We start from the raw sequence: 26,812 nt of genomic DNA on the forward strand, positions 1-26,812 counted from the left end.
GTTTTCTGGTACACATAGCCTGAAGCAGGTCAGTGTCCATACAGAAACCAATCCCTTATCTTGAAATTGTATGTAACTGTATGTGCACCCACACTCCATAATCTGTGATGCATTACATTAGAGTGTGGAGTTTCAGAAAGGTGGTCAGCATTTCTAACTCATTTGCACAGAAGAATACTTTTGACTATGCAATAATTTGCTAGCATTTGCCAGGTGCCTCACATCAAATGAATTAAGATTATACACAAGAATTTCACTCTGCAAAATATATAGTTGTAGCTGCAGTTGTATATTAACCTGCAGAAACAACCATTATTATTATGGCTTCAATACAAAAGCTACAACGGTCTCAACTGGTGGTTCCTATATTGGATGGTCGGCAGAGGCACGAGCATACAGAAAATTCTTCTGTATTCATTTGAAAGTTAAAATACTACAAATAGTTTATACAAGGGCAGAGATGAAGAGAAGCACAGGATGAAACCAGAACACATATTCTTCAAGGATATGAATACATAGAGACTTATTCCCACTGTGATCCTTTAATGTGCAAAAGAACATAAAACACACAACTGGCAAAAACACCGGACAAGTGGTACAGGACCAGGACAAGAAATCTACACAAAAGTCACACCCCACCCCCACTCATTTTATCTCAGTCTTCTTGCACTGACCCCAGATAATGTCTATATGTTGTTAAAAAAAAGTATGAACTCCCTCTTATAACACATATTTTTAAGATCATGATTTGATGTAGACCTGGAGATACCTTAGTGCAGGACTACTTTGAATAGAGAATATTAAGAATTGCCTTAAATGTATTTAAAATTGATAGGTAAAGCCTATCACAAATCACAACAGTATACAAGCCTACTGCTGCTTCCTCTTTCAACGGACCTGACCAATGAGATTAGAGTATACACCTCCGCGTCCCGCCCTCACCTTTGCAAAGCAGCCAATAGAAAAGACCCGTGAGACTTCACTCCAGCAGAGGCTGAGCCATACAGGTAACTCAGAAAAAATAGAAGGGAGAGAAAAAAAATCCCTCCAGGGCTTGTTATGGAGTTCGTGTGAAAGAAACACGGATTTCCAACCTTCTTTACCAGTTAAACCAGTATCTCTGGATAGAACACACTCAAGTACTGGAACAGGTAGAGTCTTTGACCGCAAACTCTTTCGTGTTTCCTCTGAAAATAATCTCCTTTTTCTGTCTCCGTTTACCTCAATTGAGTTTCCAGATCTTTTGTTCGCTCTTCTTATCACTTGGAAAAAGGTGAACCCTCGTGTTATTTTTATTTGATCTTTGCTTTAATTGTAGTTTTTACCCTTGTGGTCCCTGATGGCTTCGCACAGTGATACTCTGGTGGTGTTCTTTGGGGCAACAGCTGGTGCAAATGGGGGTAAACTGGGTTCGGATGAGAGGGAAATAATTCTCTTGGTGTGGCAAATTGTGGATCTACATGAGAAAAAGGTACGAACCTTTCTGACCCGTTGTAAGGTTTCTTATGTAGCCAAAGTGTTTGTGGCACAGTGTCTACCTGTAGTGGAATAGTAGTATGTTTGACAGCTGACATTTAAATCAACAAGGTGTGCTCTCTAAACCGTCCGTACTGTGTCCCCAGTGCTAGCTACATCAGTTCAAACACGCTAATTCAAACCGTCTCGTTAGCTCACCTTTTTCAGGTGTGCAACCAAAATTTTTACAAGCAGGTGAGGAGGCTGTAACGTAATGGGGGGGAAAGCACACCTTTTTGGTTACATGTCAACTTCTCGACATAAACAACAACGCTTTATTGACAATTAAGTGCTTTTGCAACTACATTGTCAATTGTTTGACTGTTTTTGTTAGAGTTCATTGCCTAAATTGGGGGTCGGCTATATGAAAAGTCTTAAAGGGATATATGAATGTGAAAATGAGTAGCCTTCTCTGCGCCATGAAACGCTAATTCCCTTCACAGGTCGGGAAGCTTCATAGATGTCTTGTCAAGCCAGACACTTTGGAGTTGACAGACCAGTGTAAAGAAGAGACTGGACTGGAACTGGACGAGATCCTCAAAGCAGAGCCTCTGGACGAAGTTCTGCAACAGGTGAGACTCACTGGTTGTTAAATGGTGAGGGTGATTTCAATCACGGATCAAAAGTGAATCTTTCAAGTCGTCTTTCCTCTTAAACTGGCCTTAAATACCCTGGTGCTCAGCTTCACACACACTATGAAATCTCTGAGCGTCACTTAATTCAGACACATTGCAAATCCAGATAGCTCATTAAATAAGAAATCTCTAATGTCATTATAGGGAACTCTGGCAACTATACAAAACGAGATGAGACAAGCTTGACTCTGTGTAAAGCTTTAAATTAATGCAAGGTGTGTCAAGTTTCTCAGTGATGACCTTTTTGAAAAGCTATATTCCACCCGGTGGGCTATGTCAGCCGTTTGGCCCGACAGTTAAACTCTGCTGACAGTTTAGAGAGGTTTAGTAGCTAGGATGGGCAGAGCCTGGGGCTGCTGGAGATAAGGAGGGGGAAGAGGAGTCGCAGGTCTAGTCTTGTTTCAGACTGATGCATGCTGCAGACATCTGGAAGACGGAATGTTTACCTGGGAACACAGGAGGGCAGACAGGAGGGAGGGAGCCGAGCGGACTGATGTGGATGGGCTTTGAGAGCCTGGGCTTCAAGCACAGCAGCTGGTTTCAGCGGCTCATTGGGGAGGGTAGGCCATCTATTTATGACCAAGACATGAATTTGCTTTCTGGTGCCTCCCTTTCAGTAGGTATGTTTTGACAAAAGCGCTTATGTTGTCAAACGTGTTTTTCAACCACCCTGACAAGAGTATTTGTTTGCACTTGGTGCACCCTTTCCCGCCCCCTGCAGTATTTCATAGTCTGAAAGCCTCCTATTATCATGCTGGACTAGTTGATGTTAGTGCTGCTCTGTCTCTTAATGTCACACAAGCACAAGCAGGTTGGTTGAGGTAATCAATCCAAAATGGGTTTGTTTTCTTTGGAAGCCTCTTTGGTTGGACAGTGATGATGCTGCTGTGGTTATGACACCGAAAGCACAGACTAAGATAATTCCCATTGCATGGCAGCTTTGCCTGAATGCTGAAGTCATTTGTCTCTCACACAGGCCTAGGAAGGCTTTTCAATTCCAGTGCAAGTTAGTTTGTGTGCTGAGCCTTCAAATATTAACCCAAGCAATCAGTTCTTACTTTTCATACCTTTGTCTGGCTGTCTACTTTTTCTTGCCATTGGGCAGGCTAAATTTAATCCTTACTGATTTAAAGCAGGGAAGGAATGAAAATGGCAATATTCCAGACTGTTTGAGTCACTGCATCATACTACAGTTGTGAAGCATTTGGCTTCATAGCAGTTCTCCTCCCAGTAATTTATTTTTATTTTTTTTATCTCTGCTGACACAGCCTTTTTAGATAACCCATTTCCACTTAAACCAATACAAATTAATTTCTGGTAAGCAGAGTGGGAACTCCTTTAGGTGGGATGGTCAGCCACCTTATTCAGTGGAATGTAGGTGTAGAGCAGAAGCCGTATCTCTCACTGATGGGCTTGTCAGTGTCGACTTATGTGGCCAGGGCCCCCAAGGACGTCTGTTTGTTTTGGTGAAAGATTTATTAAGCCAGGGAAGGCTGGAGAGATTAGGACTGACTTTTAACACAGACTTGCATACAATCTGACAGCTACTCCATGGTATTGTGATTTTAAATGCATAATATTTAGAGGGTAAAACAATATTTTACTTGGTATATAAGCAAGCCAGTAACTTCCACAGACCCGGGCGGCCAATCAAACCTACAGTATATGTACATTGTCAGAATAGTAGGATGGGAAAGATGATGGCGATGGATGGTGTGTGAGTATCTGAGCATGCTTTATGACTGTAGCTGTTGGCACTTTATCACATTATGTTGTGCACTTCACACCTGCAGTGTGGTTCCTGGAAGTGGGCTGTTTCTGTACAAGCTTGGCTTTAGGCTGGGAGAGTGACAGCATGTTACAGCCTGTGGAGTGATGCACCTGATCTGCAGCCCTACTCTGCCACTTAGTCATAGCATTCTCATATACAATATCTAATGAATGCCACGAATGCTGACTACTGGCTTTGGCTGTCAACTTGATTAACACTTGCCTCTTGCCTACCAAGACAGCCATATTGTGACAGTGAAATATGATGAATCCCATCCCAGGGCTAACCTGGATTTTAGCCTAAAGGCTGGATAGAGTAGACAGACATGATCTGACCTTTTTTAACTCTGGATAATCACTGAACAACCATCACATTTCCTCCAATATATGGTGAAGTCACTTTCATGTTTGTCTGTCAGGGTCAAGCCAGCCTAAAAATCTGTATTAGCATTGTGTGAATGCTTCTTGTCTGGTTCACACAAACAAGCAGGTGTTTATCTTCTTGACCGACCTTTGAAGATCCCTAAGACCACAATGTCAGTTTTAATGCCACAGTAAAAGGATTAGCTTTTAATGGTGAAACTGTTGTGCCTGGTAGCTCCGCTGCCCCTGTTGTTTGAGCACAAACTTTTTTCCTCATCACACTCACTATTTTATCCACAATTTTTGCAAGTAGTACTCTCAGTTGCGTCAAATGGTGACCCATGAGGACTGCGCTGGCACTCCCCGCTGCTCTTATCATAGCCAGCCTCAGCCACCACCACCCTACCTTGCCTCTGCATGCAAACAGTCCAGCTCTGCTGGAGAGAAAACTCTGATATGACCACGTTCAAAGGCCACTTCCTCCCCCTCACCTATTAATGCCTTTCAGAGAGTAGGGTGAGACCCAGTGTTGGATTAAAATGGGTCCTGAAATTATTTTACAGAAACTGGTGTTGGTGTTTTCTAGAGACTAGTGTTAAGTCATAGCCTTGTCCCATCAATGTTACACAAGTTAAATAAAATATTGTAGGCTATTTACCAAAATATTGCAATTTATTCTAAAATATTAGGTTATTTTAAAAATGGGTTAAGTGGGTTCAATTTTATTAGATTCATTTACTCAATTCCAATTGAGTAAATGAGTAAATTGAGTAAAAAAAAAAACAATAGTTCTGAATTCTGAAAATGTTTTTCCCTCTGAGAAAAAGTTGGTGCTGTCAATCAGAAAATGAAACCTGGTTTATTAACATCATAACTGGTAAGGAGTGGCTGCTTTTTGAGCACAGAGCCAAGTGTGACTTGCTAAGAAGATCAAGGCATGAACAAAATGTTGCTATCATGGAATTAAGAGTTGTTCATTTTAAGGCTATAGTGCAGCTGGCGGTTCATCTTTTCTGGCAGCAAATTGCAAAAATAAAAGAGAAAACTTTTTAGTGGAAGCAGAAGTAAGAATAGATAGTAAGCCTTGCTTTAAGCTGATGTTGTTAGATTGTTCGCAGCATTACACAGGAACACAAGTAAAAGCCTCTGATGTAAAGGACTGCATTTCAGATCATGCACATTTGAAATTGATTCATTGTAGCTCAGTGAAGTGTGAAATTTAAGGTGAAGGCACTCAGTTTACCTTTTCCCATTACCCACTCATGTGGGAGTGCTTAAGGGCCTGTTGTCTCTACATATCTGCTCTCATTGCTAGATTTGTCTACTCTTTGGCTTGTTTGCTCAATTAAACGTTGGTTTTGGCACAGAGGAGAGAGGGACAGGGTGTGCCACCACCTCCTTTAAACCATTTGCTTTTCTCTCACTAATCCGGCTATAGTAATTGTTCAAGGTGGGGCTGCATGCACAGTTATGAGCAAACATCAGTCCTGTTCCCACAGCCAACATGAAATTGTGCTCTATGGCTATGTCTCAAATATGCCTGTGAATGAATCTACTGAATTTTATAGAGAAGCATAGTTTTGGATTTTACTGCTTAGTATCAACTCAATGAAAGCAACATTTGCCTTCATGGGTATTCAATTTCAAAATGTTCTACTGCTATAAGTTGGTATACAGAAAATACCTAGTGTGTAGTGTGAGCTTTCAGACGCATACATCCCCTCGGGGAGAAATGGAGTGAGGGAGATTGGGAGTACAACACTCTCAGCTATGGAGTTCAGGTGACATGGTGCACAGTTGTGATCTCTCATGCATGTGGAGAATGTGGTCCTGCCAGGTCCATTGAAGGAGGTTTATGGCATTCACCTTTTGAAGACTTTGGATTTCCACAGCTGTAACTTTTTTTACTTCATCTTTTGCAACTTTCTGTGGCATTCACAAACCCATCCATGGCTATAGTGCTCCAGTCTTTCTGCTATTACTTGTATGGGGCTTGCAGTTCAGGGGCCTATACTACGAAGCAGGATTTGGGGTTAGCGAGCTAGCTTTGCGTTTAACCCTGGCTTTTCGGTCTCACGAAGGTGGTTCACTTTTAACCGGGGTAGATCACCATGGTAACTTATGCTGGACGTCTAACCTGCTCCGGAGCAGGTTCAGTTCAGGGTATCGGATCAAAACGTATGAAAGGCCCGCCTTCTGACCAATCAGCTCTCTGGAAACAGGGAGTCACCGTTCCTACAGGATCCCGATATGGACAAATATACAAATGAAAATCACAATAAAAAACTGAAACCTGTTATTTTTGAATGAGCAGACAGTAAGAAGTGCTGTTCGCAGGGCGACGTGTTTACAGACCAGTAGAATCACGTTGTCTTCCATGATAACTTACTATATCGGAGATATAGCAGGTAGGCTACTTAATTGACCATATTATTGATGGATTAAAGTTACTGTTGCATATATTAATTGCGCTGACTTTATTTAAGTTGTTTCCAACAGTGTTTGGTTCAATGTCGGCTATTCATATTCCATTACCGCAGCCCCGAAGAACATGAGGCCGACTTTATGAATAGAAAGTCTTTTTACAGCCTCAATGTGTCTACAAACTATTTTATCAATGAAAAATATGCCCACTGTGTCCTAATGACGGGGCAGTTCCTCCAGTAATCCTCTCTAGCCTTGGAAGCAGAAACAACTTACTTTTCGCGGTTATGTTTTGTAATGCTGACAGTTATTCATTATAAGACTTTGTTCTTCTTGAGAGAAGAACCCAATGTTAGTAGCTATCCATTTCTTTCCGATACCCATGTGTTGAAAATGTCAGCAGGAAATATTAGGGCTTATATCGTCCTATAATTAGGTCTATTGTTTATGGCTTTTATTGTTTGATTAGCCTATTTTATTATTTTCGCCTATTTTTAGGCTATTACTTATTTTTATAGTTTTGCGCTTATATTCTATGTCCTTTTCCCCACTGAATCATATTACTTTTGCTGCACAACTATCTAATTTCCCCACGGGGATCAGTAGTTTCATCTTATTTTATCCGAATTGTCTGATCTGGATCTGTCCATGTTGCAAGTGATTGGCTATTTGTTACAAACCCCGCCTCTTTCATGTGAACGCGCTCATAGCTGGATAGGTAAATCCTGGGTTGACAGAGCCAGTTGATAACCAGCTACGTGAGACCGGTTATCAGGATCGCCAATGTTAGGTTTAGTGAAGCCGGCTAACTCAAACATACCCTGACTTTGTTGAACTTGCTTCGTAGTATAGGCCCCAGGTGGCATATTGATGCTGTGGTTTGATGTCATAGGACCATTTGTTGAATTTAGCGATGCAATTGTTGAACTTGACTCAAGATTAGATCAGAAAGGAAGGTGCAATGAAAACAAAGTTGCTTATGATGGAACAAGCTCAGGCTAGGCTATCTGGATTTAGTCTTATCAGATTATGGGTACAATTTGTATCACAAATTGTTTTTGAGCTCCACACTGTCCATTGTGACTTTTTTAGTTAGGGTATGATGATATTGTTTTTACGTGTACTGTTGATCATGTCATACACCCTTTTAATCACATTTTACCTGTTGACCTGTTTTTACCTGCAGAGTTGATCATGGCAGCCTCTAATCAAGAAGTCATTTAGGGTGGGGATTGGGATACCAAGCAATACAGGTCTTATTTTGTCGTATTGTGGATCTGTCACCCAATCGCCCGGCTGTGTTTTATCTATGCTGATGATGACCGGAATGTTATCGCAGTTGAAATGTAGAGCAGGCCATAAACGGCCTCCGCCTGCATGCTTCCACATGGGAGGATGGCCCTGTCAAACAATAACCTCTGGATCAGATTCTGGTCACCATGGCAACGCTGCTATCTCACTTATCTGATAGCTCTTGGACAGAGAGATGAGTGTCCCCGCTATCTTTCGTGCCCTTGAACGTGTGATATGGGAGTAATTCACCCTACAGAGGACATCATTAGTCACTACCACTGTACTTCCTCGAGTCTCAAATTGAATGAAGAGAAGGATGGTATTTCTAGCAGAGGAGTGAATTTAACTAACTTCTTCCTCTCCGTTACAAATGCACAGTAGCAGCTGAGAGGCACTGAATTAAAAGTTTTATAAAATGTACAGTTTTGAGTTGACATCAAGAAACTTTTCAGTTGTCACACATGCTGCTGTGGTTGGAAGTTCAGTTGCCAATGATGTTTTAGAGGTCTGTTAGTATTTATGGGCCGGTGTAATGGAATAGATATCCCCAAGTATGTTTTATTGTTTCAGATCCATGATTCTTCTGTCTCTCTCTCCAGTATTTCTTTTCTTGTCTCTTTTTTTTCTTAAGTCTTTCTTGATCACCCTACCCCCCACCTCCACCCCACACACACATACACACACACACACCCAAGTAATTAGTTCCTTCATCAGCAGCTGGTTGGGGTTGCTGAATAGCCCTGCATTTCTCTCCTGTCTGTTAAGGAGCACGCCCCAACACGTACCTCTAATACTCTCTCACTGTCTGAAGATCTGTCATAAATAGCCAGTGGCCATGTGAAACTGTCCTCCTCCAGTCAATCACTGGGACCAAGGTATAAGATCCCCTGGACAGATACCGCATACCCCCGCCCCCTCTCCAAAACCTCCTTAAAGAACAATGCTAGACCTTAATGGATTAATTTGGTGTCTGATCCCTGCATGCTGGAGAGTGAAGGCAAAAAGACGGGTGGTGGTTGTTAGATTTGTTTTTCTAGAACAAGGTTTTCCAATATCCGGGGGATGCAGGATGCAAAGATGAATCGCAAGAAGATTAAAATGGGTTCCCCAAATTTTGCTAAAGACATTTGATTTATATTATTAACTATGTTATGTTTCCAATGCCCTTCCAAGTCCAAGCATAGTAAAGTGGTCTGATTCAAACACTGTTGGGTAGTATATAAATTAGTGGCCTAAAATAATGTCAATTCTGTCAGATTAGCCTACACAGTATCCAAGGAAGTATGTTGTAAATGTAAAATCACTCCTCCAGAAGATAATTTAGCACATTCTGGGAGGTACTATACTCAAATCAACAAGAAGGTCACTGGGTCTCTGTGACAGAACGACTCAGGAAGCAGTTTTGTGAAGGTTGATATTGAGGTGATGGCTGCTGTTGACAGTTAAACGCCACCAGCAGGTTTACACAACAACGGTAATGGGGCCCAATAAATGTGCAAGTTATGAATAAACACAGGTGGGTATGTGGGAGCCACTGGTACTGGGGTTGAGCTAATTTAGCCAACAGTGTTTACGGAAAGTGGAGACGGACAGGTTTGTCTCGAACGGGTTGTTTTTCCTCTTGTCTGTGTCTGGTGGTCTCACTAAGTGAAAACCTTGATCCAGGTGATTAGTGCTGTGATCATCCCCCTCTCTCTTGTCCGCTCCTTCACTCACTAGGCAAACACAAAAACCTGTCAGACGAGACTCGTTCCTAATGGGAAACACACACAGAGACGGTCAAATGTCAAACGTGACACCCTCGTCACCCGTTTTGAGTCCACTGTGTAAACCCTCACTTTTCACACTGTGGATGGTGTTTTGCACAACAGATATTTGACCCAGATCTTTTATAAAGACAGATAATGTGTGCCAATTTTCTCCCCAAAGATATTTTGACATTTGATGTATTTAATATGCAAAGTCCTGCTTTCACATGATTTGTTTTGTTTTAGTTCTCTGCCTGCTAAGTTGTTCTGATCACATCCATGTTTCCTTTTTGCTCCTCTGTGGTTCTTTGTGCAGTTCCAACAATCAGTGTCATCAGAAGTGAAAGCCCTTGACAGGAACTCCTACACACTTTGTGTCAACGGTCCCCTGGTCATTCGACAGGCCCTCCACCCCGAGGCCTCCAAAAAGGTACTGGTTCCCCACTAAGTTTTCTGTGTCCTGCAGAAACCCTGTATGCCCAAAAAGTCACATTTTTAGGAATTGAGAGACGCTGTTCCATTGATTCCCATGAAATTTTGACATTTTGCAGTGCGTTTTCAATTGTTTGGCTTGTTCCCAAACATTGTTTTAAATGGGAGAAAATGTCGTCAAATTAGTTGAAAGAAAAACAGTTTAGGTAGGTTTTTACAGATGCAAAGTGCATGCTTCCATGTTTGACCTGTTAGCCACATGTATTTCTGCCAAGCGTGGCTCCACTATTTGCTTTTGCGTATTGCTGAGCAGTAACATGTCGTAATCTGCACCGGAATGTCAGCTATCCACACTGAATCATACAGACAGACATGGCTTCCTCTGTTCACGGCTCTGGGTAGAAGGGAAAGGCCTTTCTGCTTGTCTTGCCTACAAAAACTGTAGTATGTGAGAAGCCACAAGAAAAACATTAAACTAGCTCATGAACCATTCTAGAAATTTGCCAGCATTAAAATGTTCTAAGCTACGAAGATATGATTTTTTTTTTCTCAGATGTAGGCACGGAGACCCTTTTCATTTGTAATAAATTACTGGATTCCCACCTTTTCCTGCTTTTTATGTTTCTGATCACATCCCTGAAACTACTTCTCAAAATGCCTGCTACATAGTTGTCTGTTTGCTGTTTCTTCTGACTATTAGTCTGCTCACCTCCTGGTGTATGAGCTACTGCCTCACTGATTCCCTTGTTTCTTGTCTCTCCTCTTTAGAACCTTGTCCTCCCCGAATGTTTCTTCTCATTTGTGGACGTGAGGAAGGAGTTTCACAAATGCTGCCCCAATGCCGGCCCTGTGCAGAAGCTTGCACTGTCCTCCATGTTAGAATGTATCCTTCTGTGCTGACATGTAGTTCCTATGTCATTCATTAGAATTACCATATTTGTCCCATTCATATGTAATAAATAACCTTTTTTTTAAGTGTAGACTTTAAAGTCACAATGAAATGAAAAATTACTTTTTCATCTTGTTAGCTATTTTTCTATGTCATAATATGCTTCCTGGAAAACGGTGAATCTTGAGTGGTTACTTCATGTCGTACCGGGAGGCGTACATAAAAATCCCAACCAATAAAACCATCACAGATTTTTGAACAATTCCATCCCTCTGCTCTTCCCATCAATTAAAACTGTCTTTCTCTCTCTAACTGATATCCCATTGGTTTACACTTTGGAAAGATCCCTCCCTGCGTTATGTCCTGCCCCAGTATCCTGTTTCAACAGGACATGTATCAAATTACAGAAAAAAAGGTGCTGTCAAAATGCGGTTTCATTGTGACTTTAAGGAAAATGCAAGGGGAAACTTACTCACACCCTGTTTTTGTTAAAACTGAACTAACCTTGCATTGTTTTTCAGAATTTGTTAGAACTTTATTCATCCTCTTGCCAATTCATAAAGGCAATTCAGTCATGTAAAAAGACATACACACATAATCAATGGACAGAATCAGGACACATCAACAAGTAGTACAAAGTGCAAAAACAATAGACGGCTACCAATGGAAAAATTCTTTAACTGCTTGTGTGCAGATGTTGGTCTTCCTCCCATATCAGAGCAGGTGATAGGGGTGACAGAGGTGAGGAGCATGGTGCAGCTGACGCTCCACATCCTGGCTGAGCCCTACAGTAAGTATCGGCCAGACCTGGGTCAAAAAGTGAACTGAATCCCTAGCAGATCCTGGGGTGCTTTTCTGTAGCTGACCCTGCACTCTGACAACCCTGTGGAGAGGGTGAAAGCAAGAGAATTTCCTTAGGGAGATCAGTGAAGTTACTATTATTAAATGATTCTGTTTGTCTTTAGCTACTTTGACTACCAGATGGTTGGGATTTACCGTATCAGCACTATGCCTGCAAAACTGATTAATCACCCCTTTGTCCTGCGTGGGTCTTGCGTGGGTGTATTTTTATGGAAAACTTAAGGAAACAGCTCTTGGCACTGGAGCAAAACCCCAAACGTATAGAAAGCACACTGGTACCTGGAAGCTACAGTAGCTACAGAAAATTCAATATCTTTGTTTTCTCTGGGTTTTTTCAGTGCACACAGGTCTTGAATATCTGTGTTTAATAGCAGCAAAACCTTTTATTGTGTACATTCACCATTAGATGTTTCACTGGGATATACTGTAGATAGATTGTGTCCATGTAAGATGACTCCACTGATGTTGCAGAGCAAGTAAATCAAACTGAATCAAAATGAATCAGGTATTTTCCATCTGACTGTGGCAGTCCCTTTTGGCTTACCCCCTCATTAACTGCCTAGCCCATCTTTCTTTTTGGGTGTGATAACTAATAGGAATGCAGAGTGCTGAAAACACAGGCTGCTTGGCTGGGCTAACCTGTTTAGTGCAGACAGACAGGAGACAACATTGTTTTGAATCTGAGAACCAAACAACACACATTATATAATCAGCTTCCTACTTATCATTTGTGTATAATTTTAATATTTTCTTGTTTTTTTTTTTTAGATCACAAATTCTCCTGCTTTGAAACAGTGAAGTACAAGTTTGAATCTGGCACATGGTATGTATGGACTTCAGCTGTTCTCCCCTGTATAGGAACTTATCTTATTCTATCGTTGTGCACTGTCCTGCCACACCTATTAGGCAGGACTGTTGTTTAGTGTTCTTGCTCATGCCTGACTGACAATCCCCTCCATGTTCAGACCTCAGGCTCTTAGCATTGATTACAGCAACAAGGAAACCACAAGTGTGTAATTAAAGCTGTCCAACTTTGCCATCAAGCGCTTACCTGGCTATCTAGTAGCAGAGCACCAAATCCTGCCGTTCTCAGACAGCCAATAGCCTATAACCCTGACAACCCCTGACATTTAATCGCGGTGGGGGTGTTACTGTGTTAAGCACTTACTGTGAGTGGCCTCTGTGCCTGAGCTCGGTGGACAATTTGTTCAAAGTTAACAAGAGGGATGGTGTTGGGAAGGTAAATTCATCATTATTTTCTCTAGAAGCTATAGACAGGAGGGAGATGCATTTAATAATTTGTGCCAACAAGGAAAATTCATTCCCATTCACACACAGTTCAGATTTCTCCCAGCTTATGCTAACCCTTGTTTGTTCTCTCCCCATGGTGTGCTGTGCAGCAGTAAGACGGAGCCAGTAGACAGTGAGACAGTGATCAGAGCGCGGGGCCTCCCATGGCAGTCCTCAGACCAGGACATTGCTCGCTTCTTTAAAGGCCTCAACATTGCCAAGTATGTTGGACCTTAACGGCAACTTCCAGTAGCCTCATTACCCCATTCAACTTTCTGAACTTCTGTTACAACAGTCCAAGTGATTTGTGTGACTGTCTCTCATCTGGAAAAAATGTGGATGTTTTTAAATTATTTTCACTAGGTTTTGGTACACTATAAGCAAAACACTGATGGTCAGATATCCCCTGTTTCCCATTGGCTGCAACTGTTTGCAAGACAATCATCATCAGTGTCCAAACTATGAAAATATAGTGACATTCTACAGGTTCTTCTTAACCTGTAGAATGTCACTATATTTTCATATTCTACAGGTTAAGAAGAACCTGTAGAATGTCACGGTATTTTCATAGTTTGGACACTTACTAAGCGAGAATGTACAGTGTGTTGTCACTAGCATTTACAGTCATTTTCAGTCACTCTGAGCTCAATAATTGATGAAATTTAAAAAACGTATAATAGAATTGTTTGCCCATGTCTGACAATGCAGTATTGCAATTTTGGTTTACTTTGATCAAAAGTTGTGGGAGGAATTCGACTTAATTCGTTTTACAGTTTATGAAAAACAAAAAGGTGATGAACTTCATAATTTCCACACAAAAGGTTCCCATTGCACAGGCCTACATCCTCTGAAAATTGTACTCCTGTAGCATATAAGGCTGATTTTTAATTAATTTCCAAAGTTTTAAACTTTGGATGGTTGCTATTGCGCCACCATCAGAAAGAATAGCCCTGTATTACAGTATGTGTCTAGTTTTAGTCAGAACAAATGAAGACAGAAAGATATAAAGAACAAATAATAGGCTGCCTGGCTGCCTAATGAGGTTCAGGTGTGCAGCATCTGAATCAGGGTGGGGATTTGTAACTGGGCCTCTTTCAATTGGCAGGAAACACTTGGTACTCCCACTTTTGCTCTTGAAACCAGTGATGTGCTTGCAGAGTCTGTTTGAAATTCTCATTGTTTGACACTCTTTTGCAGCTGGGTCTGATGGGACTTGCTAGGATCAGGACCCAAATGGTTAGAACTTGGGATCAAAGGCACTAGTCATTCATTTGACATGGTAGCCCAGCTGATGAGTCAACTCCTGTCAACAAAATGTCAGTCAGGAAAATTTGTTTGAGGAGAAATTGACTGACATGATTAGGCTCTGGCCAACCTTACTTGACCCAGCTCTGATAACCATGCTGTCAGGAGTATCTTGTTGAAGTAGAGCTGTGACTTCTCCAGCGGACTCTGTGTGTTCATGTGCACGCCTGCATGTGTGTGTGTGTGTGTATCTAGGGGTGGTGTGGCCCTATGTCTGAACGCCCAGGGCAGGAGGAACGGCGAGGCCCTAGTTCGCTTCATCAACCCAGAGCACAGAGACCTGGCCCTGGAGCGCCACAAGCACCACATGGGCAGCCGCTACATCGAGGTTAATTTCCTGACATTTTACTTCTTTCACTCATACTGTAATTGTGAATTGTGTTCCACAGATTCAAAGTTAATTTGAAATTTGCCCTTAGCTGAATGCCAGTCCCTTTATCAAGTCCTTAGCCAATCAATTTGAGTGTGTAAAATGCCTTCAGTCAAATTGAATGGCCATAAAGGCATCTTGGGGTCATGCTGCTGCAAAAGGTGATGTTGTAATACCTTTTTCAATTAGGCTTTTAATGAATTCCCTGGTTAAAGGCTCAATATCAGTTTAACAAAATCAGTTTAACACCACCTGTGGCACCAAGATCGCCCCACTACTGATTTTGTTTGTTTACTACTATCTTTATTTTGTTTACTGGATTAAAGCTCTGTCGTTTTTGACTTTCAACTTGAGTGCAGTATATATGACATGTTGCCCCTGCATGGTTTTGAGTTGCTGGTAATTGCTATAGATGGTTTTCCTTTCGTCCTCTCAGGTCTACAAGGCCACGGGGGAGGAATTCCTCAAGATCGCTGGAGGTCAGATTTCAGATGTGTTTTTTTTTTTTCTCCTTTTCCCTCTCTTCTCATCTCTCTTCCTATGAAGACTCATGTTGAAAGGCTTTCTGTCAGTGTGTGCAAGCTTTCCATTTCATGGCTTTACTGCATCTTTGAGGAAAAACTAGACCCCCTTCACCCTCCCACATCCGTAAAAGAGCAGCTCTTCAGTGACTGTAAAGAAGGACTCTCTCCCTCACTCGCTCTCTTGCTCTCTGTCTCTCCTCTTACCTGTGTCTTTGCCTCATCCCATCGACTCCGGCAGCTTATCTTGGGCTAATGAAAGACGCTTTGTGAGTAGCACCCCCGCTCCCCCCATCCCTTCCTCACCTCCCCGTCTCCTGCCCAACCCTCAGAGGCCAGTTGGAGAGAAACTTTACTCTTGGCTAACAGCAGCTCACCTGTTCACTCCGGCCCCGAGCCCCACTCCCGGGAGGGAGAGTGGGCCGTCGGCCGGTGTAAAGACCAGCTCAGAGCCCGTACAAAGGGGGTGTGAAGAGACAAAGGCAGGGCCCAGGGCCTCTGGACCGTGGAGCAGCAGGCAGCAGTAACACAGAACAGAGATACGAGAGAGGCAGGAGACAGAGACACGGTGTCAGTTGTAGCAGATAACTGACAGTGGACTGTGGACTTTACTCAGATGAGTTGAGATCAATACAGATAGACAACACGTCAGCAAATAGTTCAGGCAGATGAGACAGAGCTGCATTTATCAAGGGAAATTAAGGCAGTTCACAGTAAACATTAATAATATGTACTGTAAAACATTCAGTTCAACTGTCAATTACAATGCTGTTTCTTTCAAATAAATTTGATATGCATGTTGTTTGATTCGAATAAGTTGTGTTTGAGTAGCTTGTAGCATTCCAGTTATACAAATGGTGATAAATGAGGCCCATTGGCCCGTGTCTCCTGTCTGGTGTAGATATTGGGACATGACTGCAGTCAGCCATGTTCATAGCTTTACTCAGTTGAGATCCATTCTAGCTAGTAAGTAAAAATGTGCTCTGCCCTGAGCAGGAAGTTACAAACCATGGGCTATAGTGAAATTTATATCTATAATTTAGTCTATTTCCATGATCATAAGATGACAAGTAATCACATCTTGGGATAGTTCATGAAAATGAGAAACAGACAGCAGACAATTTTTGTTGTATTTATTCAACACTTTTCTACAGTTTGGCAATGCAGAGATGACAGAACTAGGGCCAAAGGAAAAGTTCATGACATAATCAAAGTCACTATTGTTTACTTGAAACCTTTGCCTAACTGACAAAATCAACAAGATACAAAAAATGCACAAATTTTGTTTCTAGGACAGAATGAGTGACAATGGGAAAGAGTAAGCCTCGTTTGGCCCAGCAGTGGAAGGTCTTTGATCAGCGGGTCTTTGATCATAATTGTGTTCTGACACCAGGCACGTCCAATGAGGTGGCCCAGTTCCTGTCCAAAGAGAACCAGGTGATTATCCGTATGCGGGGGCTGCCATTCACCGCCACGCCCCAGGACGTGCTGGCCTTCCTGGGTCCTGAGAGCCCCGTCACAGACGCCACTGAGGGCCTGCTCTTTGTCAAGTATCCTGACGGACGGCCCACCGGCGACGCCTTTGTGCTCTTCTCTTGTGAAGAGTATGCCCAGAATGCCCTGAAGAAGCACAAGCAGATCCTGGGGAAGCGATATATTGAGCTGTTCCGGAGTACTGCTGCTGAGGTGCAACAGGTAAATGCTTGTAGACATATGGGCTAAACGTGGGCTCTACTAGCCGTAAACATCCCCATTGTAACATGAAAAAACAAATCACATTAACCAGGATGTCATAGAACACTGTTGTGCAGACAAGCTCTGCAGGCTGCAAAACTGTCACTTTATATATTTAGATATCAATAGAAGTAGAAAAAAATGTACATTAAATGTGCATTATTACTAAATATCTATATAGATTATGTATGGTGTGGGTTTTATCTAATCACAATTGGGGGGGTTGTATCCCTATGAAATGTGTGAAATGTTTCAGGTGAACATTAAGATTGGTAAGGGGAGGAGGGGAAACCAAACTCTTTTAGATGGAAAGATGGATACATACATGCATAATTTATCCCCTGGAAGGAATTTGAGTGCTGTCAGCCACATAATAAATGAAAGCATATTAAAGATCCATGCTTTTCATTTGGTTGCAATCAAGGCTCTTGAGAAAGACTCCTTGTAATTATTGAACAGTCAAGAAAGTCCCTTCCTATCTCTGACATCCATCAGTTGGGCTGAGGCCCGCAGCAGCGGCTTCACATGAGAGAGGTTGCACAAGAACTGATGTCATGACAGTGTAGAAAAGTGAACAAACACAGGAATGAAAGCGTGTGACAAATTAGTCTGGGGTTCCAATAACTCAGATGATGGTGGGTGGTTGCAACACTGGAAGTAACCCTCATACTATTGCACAATTTATTTCAATTTTTATGACCTTGAGAAGTCAATGTCAACATTTTGACCTCTGCCTCAGTACTTGGCTGTGGAAAGTTAATGACAAGTGTACAGAATTACCTTTTTTTTTTTTTTTTTATTCCAATATGTTTTTCCATGGAAAAATCTTGTATTTATCTGTGCAACTGATGATATCAAGCACATGTAGAAAATATTCTGTGAGTCCACCCATTGACAATGCATTGTCAAAGGTCATTTGGGGTCAAATGAACCTTTCTATCCTAAATTCTTGAGAAAGTTGACTTTTAAGAGATACAAGGTATCCACAGGACATTAAAAATAATGTGTGTGATTTATCAGTGCGCCTTTCTCTTTCCTGTTTGCCAGGTCTTGAACCGCTACATGTCCACCCCTCTGATCTCCACGCTGCCCCCTCCACCCATTGTGCCTGTCCCGGTCCTCGCCACGCCTCCCTTCCTTCCAACAGCCAACAGCACACGGGACTGTGTCCGCCTGCGGGGCCTGCCCTACACCGCTGCCATCGAAGACATCCTGGAGTTCATGGGAGAGCACACCATCGACATCAAACCCCACGGAGTCCACATGGTCCTCAACCAGCAGGTCAGACTGAGGAGTCGTGGCGGCTCAGTGGGCTTAGGCACTTAACGTGTACTTGTTAAGCTGTGGGTTTGAATCAAGCTCACAACCTATATCAAATATCATCCCCACTCAGAAAAGTATTTGAAGCACATCTACATTATTTTGATTGTGTAAATACAGCAAAAAATAGAAGGCACTCGGCAGAGCGCAAACTTTTATGTTTGTTTGTTGACAAACAACAAACAAACATAAAGCGTTATGGAGGCTGCAGCTTTGCAAGTCTGAGAATTGTTCAGCATTGGTGGAAGTTTGCGCTCTGCCGAGTGCCAGTTTGTTTTTCTGCCAGAATAGCATGTAAATGCAATGCTGTTCAGCAGCTTATTTGGAAGTCCTGGATGTCGGACTTGTCTTCCAGCACATGAACGCAGCATAATAGTTATGACTAAAAAACAAGAAAACGTGTAATGGGGGAATCCCAGATTTGGATCACCATCAAAATCTAATCAACCGATCCTTGGGCCAATGGCTAGGCTAGCTGTCCACCAAAATTCAGCCACATCTGTTTGTAACTTTTTGAGATATCTTGCCAACAAACAGACGGGTGAAAATGTAACCTCCTTCCAACTTTGTTGGCTGAGGTAACCAGCGGTCAGTTTTCCATCAAGTAACTCAAAAGCTGTGGTTTGCACTTGGCGAAGCACCTTCAAATGATGGTTTATAAGGGTTTCTGGATATCTCTCTCTCCCTCTCATTTAATGCAAATATACTTTACAGTACTGACATTGTACACTATTCATATGTATGCCCTATCATGATATGTTATATTATTATTATAGCACTATTTGTACTTTGTCCTGTAACTGATAGCTGGCTGCTCGTATATTCAAGGGTTTTTATGCAAAACAAACTTCTAATGTAATCTTGTGCTCAGCCTCTCTTGTTCTCTCTGCCCATTTCTTCCTCTCTCTGTTCTCCAGGGCCGGCCCTCTGGTGATGCCTTCATCCAAATGAAGTCATCTGACAAGGCCTTTATGGTGGCCCAGAAGTGCCATAAAAAGACGATGAAGGACCGTTACGTGGAGGTGTTCCAGTGCTCCACAGAGGAGATGAGCATTGTCCTGATGGGAGGAACCCTCAACCGCAGTGGCCTCTCCCCTCCACCCTGCAAACTTCCCTGTAAGTTGCATCAGCAAGAGTTTCAGTGCTGTAGAACCTGATCTACCCAAACATCAGACTTCTGAAACAAACAAGTCAACATAACGGGTAGTAAATGTCTGCTGAGAAAATGTATCTGTGCAGACTGTGCTTGATTGTTGCACTTTAAGTGATTAAACTTGATTAAAATTGAGCTATTAAATTGACAAATCTCTTACTGCCTTTACTAATATAGACAGCTATGCTTCTATCTGCCTCTGAAACCAAGGTGCCACTTTGCACTGAGCTGAATGGTGCTCTTCTTACTCTGCACTTTGCTCTGTTGAGGCTCATATCTCTCATTTGCGCTGGAGATTAGATTTGGACTTATCAGCCACTAGGCAGCACCTTCCAGTTTCACCACTGGTGTTTTTGACGGCCACACATTACCATTTTCTTTCCCCTTTTTGCCCTATACTTTAATAAACTTGCATTTTCACCCATATCTGTAACCTTACTGGAATTGTTGTTTAGGTAATTTCATTTGCCATGTATTGTCACCCTAACTAACCTGGAAACCCTCAACCTCCACAAGGTCAGCAGTGCTGTATGTTGGCTGGTTGGCATGGAGGTTACCCACAGCCCCGCACTGATACTGGCTGTTTATATGTAAATATAGTACATCTATACTTCCAACTGTGTTTGTTTACATTGTAATGACGACAGCCTTAAGGACAGAGTAGGCTTTGCGACTAAAATACCTTGCATACTGAGGGCTTTTTAGGGTTTCCAGAGTCTGACTTAGGTGGTTGTTTAAGTTGAACATGTTTACAAATTCACCCGGCCCATTAATTGGTCCTGTGGAGTAGTAATGGTGTGTGGAGGTTTTTAGAAAAATGTATGATGAGTTATGTTATCACTTTACATGTTATTGCTAATTATTCTGCCTTTATGAACTACTCCAATTGCTGGGAGAAAAATGAAAGCATTCAGCCACACTTGGAACAAATTTTTGAATGGGTTAAAATGAGTATATTTCAGCTGCTGAACCTTCATCAGGATCAGGAACTGAACCGTTAAGGCTTGAACAGATGAGATGCGTTCTTTTTTTTCAGTAGAATCAAAGTATTTCTTTAGTTTACTTGTTCTCCATTTGTGGCTTAATGTTTGCTTTTTTCAGTTGACCTGCTAAAACTGATACCTTGACAGCATTGGGCCCCATAATGACTCATGGTCCTTTTGCTGATAAGTCTCTACTTTACAAGATTGGAGATAATGACTCGGGTATATGGGGCAAGTGGATAAATGATTTGTCCCCCAAGTTGAAGAACCTGGCCTACCAGTGGTAGTACTGCTGTGATGGTATATCCTTACCCAGACATCCCTTGAGAACATCAGCAAAGTACCAAGTGGATATCAATAAAGTAAAACTTTAGTGGTGGTAAAAACGAAGCAATCATAGAAAATGACAATGTGATGCTGGACACGTCAGTCTTTGAGCTTCAGTACAGTTGTATTTACCATGTTGAAATTGCTGTGCAGCATGTTGAAGAAATTTTACATATGCTTAATACTACAGTGTACTTTTAGCATACTATTAGGATTGTGCATCTACCAAACAAAATTAAGATGTAATGACCAGAACTGGGGTATGTCTCTCTCTCTTCCCCCAGGTCTGTCTCCCCCGACGGCCTACGCTGCCTTCCCTGCCCCGGCCGCCATGCTCTCTGAGGCCGCCCTCTACCAGCCCCCCCTGCTGGCCACCCCCCGACCCCCCCAGCCCGCCACACACAGCCCGGCTCACACCCTGGCCTACTACCCCCCACAGCCTCACCTCTACATGAACATGAACATGAACTACACTGCTTACTACCCCAGGTTAGTACGGTGTCCTAGGTTAGCATGAAGGCTACATAGCATGATTTTGTGAGTCAATGTGTATTAGGCAACATGTGTACACTGTATATTATCCCAACTTGGTGTGTAAACTTTGTAGTATATTGCCCATTTTCTGTGCCATTAAGAATGACTAAATAATACTCTTGATATGGCTCTGTACCCACTGTACATGACAAAATACTCTCTCTTCCAATCTCTCTTCCTCCTCCTTTTTCCAACCTCTCTTCCTCCTCCTTTCCCCTCCCTTATGTCTCTCTTTTCTTCTTTCCCTCCTCTCCAGCCCCCCAGTCTCTCCTTCCACAGTCAGCTACTTTGCAGCCCCACCGGGTGCAGTGGCGGCAGCGGTTGCAGCACAGCCCCACCCTGCCGCAGCCGCCGCCTCTCCCATGCTGCCCCAACACGGCGCCCTGGTCCGGATGCAGGGCCTACCTTACAATACTGGTGTCAAGGACATCCTCAGCTTCTTCCAGGGCTACCAGGTGAGGATATGTAGCGCTAAAGTGTAGGCACAGAGATAAAAAGCTGTTTTGTACCAGTACACTGAAGAACGTAGGGATCGTGCAAAGATGACTGGTGTGATGATTTGCAGCCACATAAAAGTTTGTTGCCAGTCATAAATGATACATCAGGGTGATTCTTATTTTATTGCCATGCAGGGCTTTTTGCATGTGAAATCATCCTGGGTGTGGAAGAGTTTTTAATCTTATGACTACGAATGAAAGACATTTTTTTACCTGTTGCTGAAATGCTCATATACTTTGATTATAGCTGCATTAGAATGCACAAAGCGGGGTTATCAGATTTTTGCCAAGCATCCATAGCAGCCACTTCAAAAGATCTTAAAACATAAGTTGCTTCTGTGAATAGAATCCTGTTTCCCCCTGAATTTTTCGAGTTGTTGCCACAGATGCTGAGCTCTGCCTCGCATGATCAGGCACCATGATGAATTTCTTGTTTTTGTTTGTAGTGTGAATGAGACTGCTGATAGATAGAATTATTAATTTTCATTGTGGTAAAATATATTTGCAATGATGGTAAAATGAGTGCTGACCAGGACAACTAACTGTGTAAACGCCTCTAGTGTATTTTGTCGGTTGTGGACACTTCCCACACTGCTGCCATTGAATAGTCAGGCATTTTTACCACAGTCCCACCTGATTAAAGCCTCTAGCTATCGGGCCACTGAGCTTTTTACTCTGCTGGTAGATTACCCATACCTTTAGTGCTTTTTATTACACCACAATAGTGGTATTCAATAAAGGGACGTGTGTGCACTTGTGCTCTCCCCCTTCTCTGCACTTCCATCTCATTGGCTGCCAGCCCAAAGTAGGTGGAATCTTCTGAGGCAGGTATGAATCCTGACAGGTGTGGCTTGGGAGGGTCTGACTAGTAGAGGGAGGAGGGGGTGAACTGAGTTTGTGTTGTGGCAAATGGTTTTGGGTCTGCTTTTTGTCTTTATGGCTCAATTCATATAGATAAAGTAGAGCAGCAACACTTAGAATCGTGTGTGTGAGCATGCCTTACTGTTGGACTATCTAGCAACAAATTCACACCATATAAGAACATCGGTCGAGCTGCGCACTGTAGAACTTCTTGTGCTGAAGGCTAATTGCAAGTGTGTGTGTGTGTGTGTGTGTGTGTGTATGTATGTGTTGGTGAGAAAAGCTGACTCCAATCTTGACTGTTGGCTGAACTACAGTAATTTTATCCTTAGCGGAGTGAGTGTGTGTATGAGAGAGTTTCTTAGTGTTCCTCTGGCTGCGGTAGGTTCTCTCACACAGGCTCTGGGTGACAAACTAGTTCCCACACCAGCAGCACCGGTGTCCTTTACAACACACACCCCATGCATACGCACCGAGTGGTTCAAATCAAGCCGGTTTAGGCAGGGTTTGGTGTGTGTGTTTGTGTGTGTGTGTCTGTTTTTGTGTGCTGATGTTTGTTTGAAAAGGCCTGGGTATTTTTCCGAGCACATGCGTCTGTATTACTGTGTAACCCAAAACTGTATTGTCATATGTGCAACAATGTGGAGGCTCCCATCCTGACTGTGCGTTCGTATTATGCTGTCTGTAGTACGCCCCTGACGACTACAGCGGCGTGGTTCAGATGAGCGAACAGGCCAGGAGTCTGATTCAGCCCAAAGAATGGCTCTGTCTTTAGGGACTCGCCCCAAGGTAAGAAGAGCCTCCTGACAGAGAGCTGGGGTGGACAGAGAGGGCATTTCCTTCTGTACCACAAGGTCTATATGTTGAGACACAATGTACAGAAATGAACAGCTGATGGACTAACATTGGATGGTGTTCTTCTGGACCTATTGCTGGTCCCACAGCCAAACCTCCAAGTTTTCATCAAGGAAACATGATTGCTTGGCTGCTGTTGTAATCTATAGACCTTGTTGGAACACAGTAACTTACTGAAAATGGCTACTGTGGAATTTTGGATAATGTTCTCATAGAAATGAGCATCGTTTCATACATGCATGGGACTCAGAATCCTGGAATATTAAACACGGCTGCTGCTTCAGTGGCCAAACTTTGCCTTTTACCATGGTAACAAATCAGCTCATGCACTAAAATGCTCATTTTTTTCCACATTATCAAACATTCTATGTCAGCCATTTTACATGTACCAGTCAAATTACAATTTGAGAGGATTATGAGTGGGAATGCCCAATCTAGCCATTAAAGTTCTGAGCTCCTAACCCCAGCATGTCAACCTGCCTGCTTCCCAACCAAATCTGGGCCTGTATTCACAAAGTATCTCAAAGTATTAGGAGTGCTGATTCTGGATTCCTGACACCCAGTTAAGTCCTACTGAATATATATACATACAATGAATGGGGACTCATCGTGCACTTCAAGAAAAGTGCTTCATGAAAAGTACGGTGCCTCTCTCCCTTGTTGATACAAATAATTAAATTCTAATTAAAGTTGGCTATAGAATTTAGGCAGTATGATGCAAAACAAGTTTACCTGCCCCCTCTTATCCATATTAAACTTGAACAAATGACCCATTGTTTAAAACCATGCACTACCTACTGAACTACACAGGAAAAACTGAACTTAGATCAGTATTATTGCTGTGAGACACTTACATAAAGCCTCTACAAACAGTCTTACTGATTAACGTCACTATGACTTAGTCTCTATTCAGCACTCCTACTGTAAGTCGCCTTATGAATCTGGTTTCTAAATGGCCCAACCCTCACTAACCCTTATATGAACAGTGTAGCCTGCCCCAGATGGTACACTCTCTTTTGACCATTTCCAGTGGAGGGTGTCCTGATCGCGGATGTCAACTCAGATTAACATCTCGGTTGCGCTCTTCTCTATCTCTCTCTCATGGTCTAACATCTATTTCTCTGTTCTCTAACATGCAGTCTTTCTGGGTTTTACTTACCTAACTTGATCATTGAGTTGATTTCATATCTCTGCATGTCTTCAGAGTGTTGATTTTGGACTTAAGATGTGGAAGCATGCAAGCTAACATTCAGTCAGTGAATGGGTGTGTGTGGGCTTCTTCCCTGTGTGGGCTTCAAATTTAGGGTCCTCTGGGAACAGCATGTGCTTTTGCCATTGATCCGGCTCTGCCCATTAATCGTTTTCTACCTAACTGTGGACCGGTTTGATCGGCTTCCTAGGACCTCGCCGTTCCTCCTCAGCCCTGCTGGCTCCCCCTGGTGTTTGGATGGTGCAGTTGCATGAAGCCAAAGTGACCCTGTGTGCCTCTTGTCTCTGTGTGTGTCTGTCTTCTGTCTCTCTCTCTCTACAGCTCCAGCCAGACGCCGTTATCGTCTTGTACAACCTCAGCGGCCAGTGCAGCGGCGAGGCCCTGGTCACCTTCCCCAGCGAGGAGATCGCCAGGCGGGCCGTGGCCGAGCGCTCCAACCACCCCTTCTACGGCCAGCAGGTCCGCTTGGCGTTCTGTAACTGACCAGTCCCACATATCACTCACCTGCCACCTCTCTCCTCCTTCCTTCATCTGCTACAACGACTAAGGCTCCAGTAGTTCCCATCATCGTGAAAGAGTGTTTCATTAGCTATTGAACGCTCTCCCTTTTCCATGATCTGCTATTACTAATAGTTCCCCTGACGCTGCTGGCCTGCAACACTATGGAGTCATTGTTTAAAGAGTTTGGACATTGCTGTTGCCATGTCAGCTTCACTATCCTCCACAGGTCACGCTGAAGTATGCCAGTGTCCGGCATCTCACTTTGCAGATGTTATGTATGGCGTTATCGTGCATTTGCAGCTAATACTTGATTGTGAAGAGGTGGCAACATGGTGCCCATAGTGCAGCCTGGACAAACTCCATCAGTGGCTTTGCACACACCGGTGCAGTCTGCCTTTGTATATTCATATATGTGCATTCCCTATGTGGTTGTATGTCTAAATAAGTGTATAGTTGTTCCTCCTGAAATGCTTGAGAGGTTGCCCCCACCTGACAAAAGCACAAAACCACTTCTACCCCCAACTTTTTTCTGTATATTTTTGAATTTTCTCTCTTGAACACTACACAAGATTTTTCACTTTTAGTTGGTTAGTAATCCTTTATTTTTTCCCGTCTGCAAACATAGATGTATGTACGTATGTGCTCAACACTTTTTGATGTGCCTTCTGGCTGTGCAGTGTCGCCAATGTAAAAAAAAAAAAAAAAAGAAAACCAAAAAAAAGCCATAAAGACTGTCTTAACCTTTAATACTACTGAAACGGACAGCAGAGGGAATCTTCAACTGGCATGGCTTGATGAGATCTAGGCTCGAGCTGCAGGGACTGCTAGTTAACTCTACAGCAACATCACAGATGTGCCTTTGTATCGACTACTTTTTTGTTTTTCTATAAAAAGCATTTATGTATGACATAATGTCATCCTATTTAGACTATGTCCAAGCACTGTAGATTTATTTCTTGTTGCTCCAATCAGAGTTAAGGACCCATGCGTGTCTTGAACAGACTAGCATGTCAGGTTGATTCTATTTTTATTAATCACATTTCCTCACAAAAGTGGAGATTTTGTTATTTAATGTGAAAGAACGGAGGCATATTCTGAAACCTTTTAAAATGATCGACCTCAGCTATCTCCTTAGTTCTTGTTTCCAGACTATTTATAAGGAATCGGTCTGTAGCATGCTTTAATTCTCTCCTGTTTTAGACCGGAACACTGTGTAAAGCTTGCATGAGTTCCTTTTCCTGTGACAGGTTTGGTTTTTTGTCTTTGCTGTGCCTACAATACCCAGAGTGCAATACTGGCCCAGATGAGGCTAGGTCAACCTCTGGTGGCAGAGGAGATGTTTGTTTCTTTTGTTGCAAGTTTGAGACTTGTATGAATTTAGAACTGTGTATATGACTAAACAATAAAGATGTTGATATTGA

At 42.6% G+C, this 26,812-nt stretch overlaps 1 protein-coding gene across 3 annotated transcripts; it reads left to right on the top strand.

Annotated features, from left to right (window-relative positions):
* The first annotated feature begins 1,013 nt into the window (after window positions 1-1,013).
* esrp2 (epithelial splicing regulatory protein 2) lies at window positions 1,014-26,812 on the top strand. Of its 3 annotated transcripts, XM_078282048.1 has the most exons (17): window positions 1,014-1,151; window positions 1,319-1,471; window positions 1,959-2,087; window positions 10,065-10,178; window positions 10,949-11,063; window positions 11,764-11,859; window positions 12,699-12,753; window positions 13,331-13,441; window positions 14,721-14,853; window positions 15,332-15,374; window positions 16,810-17,111; window positions 18,198-18,431; window positions 19,388-19,586; window positions 21,218-21,422; window positions 21,724-21,922; window positions 23,514-23,614; window positions 25,212-25,350. In XM_078282048.1, the coding sequence occupies exons 2-16, from the start codon at window positions 1,340-1,342 to the stop codon at window positions 23,598-23,600; spliced, it is 2,154 nt and encodes a 717-aa protein (XP_078138174.1). In that variant the 5' UTR covers window positions 1,014-1,151; window positions 1,319-1,339; the 3' UTR covers window positions 23,601-23,614; window positions 25,212-25,350. The 3 variants fall into 3 exon arrangements, with proteins under 3 accessions (XP_078138174.1, XP_071757940.1, XP_071757924.2); XM_071901839.2 differs by lacking the exon at window positions 1,014-1,151 and having other exon boundaries at window positions 1,158-1,471; XM_071901823.2 differs by lacking the exons at window positions 1,014-1,151; window positions 23,514-23,614 and having other exon boundaries at window positions 1,158-1,471; window positions 25,212-26,812.

Source organism: Centroberyx gerrardi, chromosome 1 (genome assembly GCF_048128805.1).
Source record: "Centroberyx gerrardi isolate f3 chromosome 1, fCenGer3.hap1.cur.20231027, whole genome shotgun sequence".
NCBI classification, from domain to species: Eukaryota; Metazoa; Chordata; class Actinopteri; order Beryciformes; family Berycidae; genus Centroberyx; species Centroberyx gerrardi.

Coding starts and splice junctions, on each gene's coding strand:
- esrp2 (XM_071901823.2), top strand. CDS start 1,340: ATGGCTTCGCACAGTGATACTCTGGTGGTGTTCTTTGGGGCAACAGCT. Junction 11,064..11,763: donor ACTGTCCTCCATGTTAGAAT/GTATCCTTCTGT, acceptor GCTTGTGTGCAG/ATGTTGGTCTTCCTCCCATA. Junction 18,432..19,387: donor ACATGGTCCTCAACCAGCAG/GTCAGACTGAGG, acceptor TCTGTTCTCCAG/GGCCGGCCCTCTGGTGATGC.